Source organism: Odontomachus brunneus, unplaced genomic scaffold, assembly GCF_010583005.1.
Source record: "Odontomachus brunneus isolate Ranch 3 - 2012 unplaced genomic scaffold, Obru_v1 Obru_scaffold_021, whole genome shotgun sequence".
NCBI lineage: Eukaryota > Metazoa > Arthropoda > Insecta > Hymenoptera > Formicidae > Odontomachus > Odontomachus brunneus.
Window position 1 is genome coordinate 249,448 of NW_022639471.1, and position 3,202 is coordinate 252,649.

At 28.8% G+C, this 3,202-nt stretch overlaps 1 protein-coding gene across 1 annotated transcript; it reads right to left on the bottom strand.

The window, feature by feature from the left end:
* Positions 1-1,958: 1,958 nt before the first annotated feature.
* LOC116842124 (39S ribosomal protein L32, mitochondrial) lies at positions 1,959-3,202 on the bottom strand. Its single transcript, XM_032810870.1, has 4 exons — positions 3,058-3,202; positions 2,589-2,843; positions 2,358-2,500; positions 1,959-2,275 (listed from the first exon to the last, which is right to left on the bottom strand). The coding sequence occupies exons 1-4, from the start codon at positions 3,146-3,148 to the stop codon at positions 2,156-2,158; spliced, it is 609 nt and encodes a 202-aa protein (XP_032666761.1). The 5' UTR covers positions 3,149-3,202; the 3' UTR covers positions 1,959-2,155.

Consider the following 3,202-nt stretch of genomic DNA (forward strand, 5'->3'; position numbering starts at 1 on the left):
TAACAATCAATACTTTATTATAAATTAATCTGAATAGAAATAGGCGAAGAAATAGGTTAAGAAGATGAATTGTATGACACGTTAATTTACGACAAATTATTGATTGTTAGAGCAAAAGTGAAGTGCAAATATTTTATAAATTTGTTTAATCGATTGCAAGTGTTACTTTATGGATATATATTTTTATTTTAACGTTTTCGCAAAAATTTTTAAGCATGCATTTTCTCGCTTCTAACGTCATTAAAAAGAGATAGACAATGTGAGGGGCCAGGAGCTTTAATCATTGGTAATTTCGACAATAAAGTTCTTTTTATAAGATCGTCAAAAGACATAAAGACGAATATATGTTTCTCAGGGGCAACATGTAATAATTGTCGAAAGAATGCTAATAAAAAAATGTGCCAAACGGGTACGCAATCCGATTCTGATGACAGCTTCAAGGAACATGGAGCTACTCAGACTAGTCTTATGACACCCAGCATTTCGATGGAAAAGTGCACTAACCACTCCGATAATTCGGACATGGACAGCAATATATGTCCGTTATGTGGAAATATGTACGGAAAGTCCGTTTCGTTTGCGGAGTTCCACGAACATGTATTAAGTCACTTTACAAAGGAGCTATCAGTAGATGGTTTTGAACTCGTGCACTGATTTTCGCACGTAGAACAATTTGACACGTCCAGATAGCGTATTATACGCGATTGTCCTTTTAGGATTTTTACGCGTACATACAAGATCTATGTTTTTATTAGATTTACAAAATAGATTACAAAACAAATAGTAGGCACACAAGATATACGTAAGTTAATAAATAAAACGATACAATAAAACAGGATGAAGCAAAGAACTACTACATATACAATGCACAAAAAGTGTATCTATTTTTATAATAATAAATGGTCAGTGAATTAAGAAACATCTGTTTTCCAATTAAACAAAAAACAATAAATATTCTACTCTATGTAGAGCGTCATAGAATGTATTGTGGAAAATTCAGTTGTATCAATTGACTTTGTATTTTGGCTAATGAATATTTCGTACATGTATCGACTTTGTCGAATTTTAATCGAATTTTAAAAATTTACTTATATATATTCTTAAAGCTCTTAGTGGAACTCTTGTTTAATGCAAAAAATGAGAAAATTTATGTTTAAAATTCCTGCAAACTTTGAAATAAAAAAATATATTTAAAAATGACATTTGCAGTAAATTAAGCACATCTCTAAAATACCCTGAACACTCTTTTCACTCCAATCAATATATAATCGTAAAATTAACGTGATATGTTTGCTATTTAACTTATATTTCCTCATTATTTTGTCATGTCAATTTTACGGTTATTTATTAATTTTTAGGGCAAAAAGAAAGTGTTTGGAGTATTTTAGAGGTGTGCTTAATCGATTGCAAATGTCATTTTTTGGATATATACTTTTTATTTTGATGCACTTTGCGAGAATTTTGGGCATGAATTTTCTCATTTCTGATGTCATAAATCGAGGTGACATGGCGAAGAGTCAAGAGTTTTAAATAATTTTTTATTTTTATATTTGCTTTTATATATCATCTTTAAGTTGTATTTGTGATACTTTGTTACATTTTCATATTTATATGTTATATCAATATTTTCTGTTTTATTTTCTTTGTTCTTTTTATTTTCTCCCTTAACATTCTTTTTTCCTCCTTTTTTGTTTTTTTCTGTTATATTAGAAATAACTTTATGATAATAATAGTGGTAACAATATAAAAATGAAACTTAATGCAATAAACCATAATACATAAATATACAAAAAATCAGAAATCTTATGGATTTTATTAAACACATAATTTCAAAAACTTTGAACTTGATCATAAATCTCATTTATTAATCACTAAAACATTAATTAATTAATATAACTAACATAGTATTATGTTAAAGTATTTACAAGTTTGAAAACTGTCCTAAATAAACACTGAAGAAATGCATATTGATTTATTTTCTTCAAAACTACAGATTTGACTTTCCATTTTATATTTATATATTCAGCATTTATTTGTAAAAACACTACTTACAAAGTAACACTCTAGTAATTTTCATGATTATTTCAACCCAGTTCAACAGATATATATTCTGATTTTTTACTGCAAATTGTTAAAATCTGACTTTAAATATGCCTCATGCAAGATTTGTAGGTTTGACATCCGTTTTATCTGATGATTCCTGTGTTGTTGGTTCAAGTAAGTTCTGGTGAAACCATGAGGGTCTTTTTTTTGGCATTTCTACTATTCTTTGATTCTGGATAGAAGAATAAGTAAATTTAAAATTTATCTTCTATGAAGTTATTATTACAATGTACATATAACAATGGTTTTAGTACCTTCCAGAACTCATCTGTTTTCTGATCCTTTTCTCCATCGTATAATACAATTACGTTCTCTTCTACTGGGCTTAGTTTTAATTCTTTTTGAATAGCATCTTGCATCTCCTTAGTCTCAAGTTTTACTTTTTCATAACAATGTCCTATATTGTGTAGTAAAAGAATATTGTTGTTAAAGGAATGTTGAAAATATTAAAATGTATTTTAGTATTAAACATGTAGCACACTTACCACATAAGCGATTAGCTTCATAATGATGACCACATTTTAGACACATTAATATGTTAGTTTTTGCAATCAATGGCTTCCACACATATTTTAATAACCCAAATTTTCTTTTATATCTTTGTTCCAAACTACGTCGGTGTTTTGGAACTGCCCACAAAATGCCGTTTTCGAAAATTTCTTTTAAAGATTTGCTACCGAGACGGTTAACCGGTTTTGGTTCACTCAAAAAGTTATCGCAATCGATTGCGCATAATGGTCCTATATATAAAAAATTAAAACGCTTTTTTAACTTAATAAGAACTTGGTTAAAATCTGATTAAAATTAATACTATTTCCTCATTTGGAAACACAAGTTACTGCACGCGGCTCATTGAGGTTAAAAAACACGCAAAGTTAAAATATTTCTTAAATTGTTTATAACGACTTCCCACAATATTTGGGCATACTTGTACATATATTAACTTTCAATTACTTGGAGGAAATCCATGTCCAAAAAGTATCTGGATTGTTTGTTCTAGTTTTTGAAGAGCCGAATTGAACCTATTGATCATACCACCCGCCATCTTAAGTTTACTGCGTAATTTAGGGTTAAATAAAGCCTGGTCTACAATGAGTAA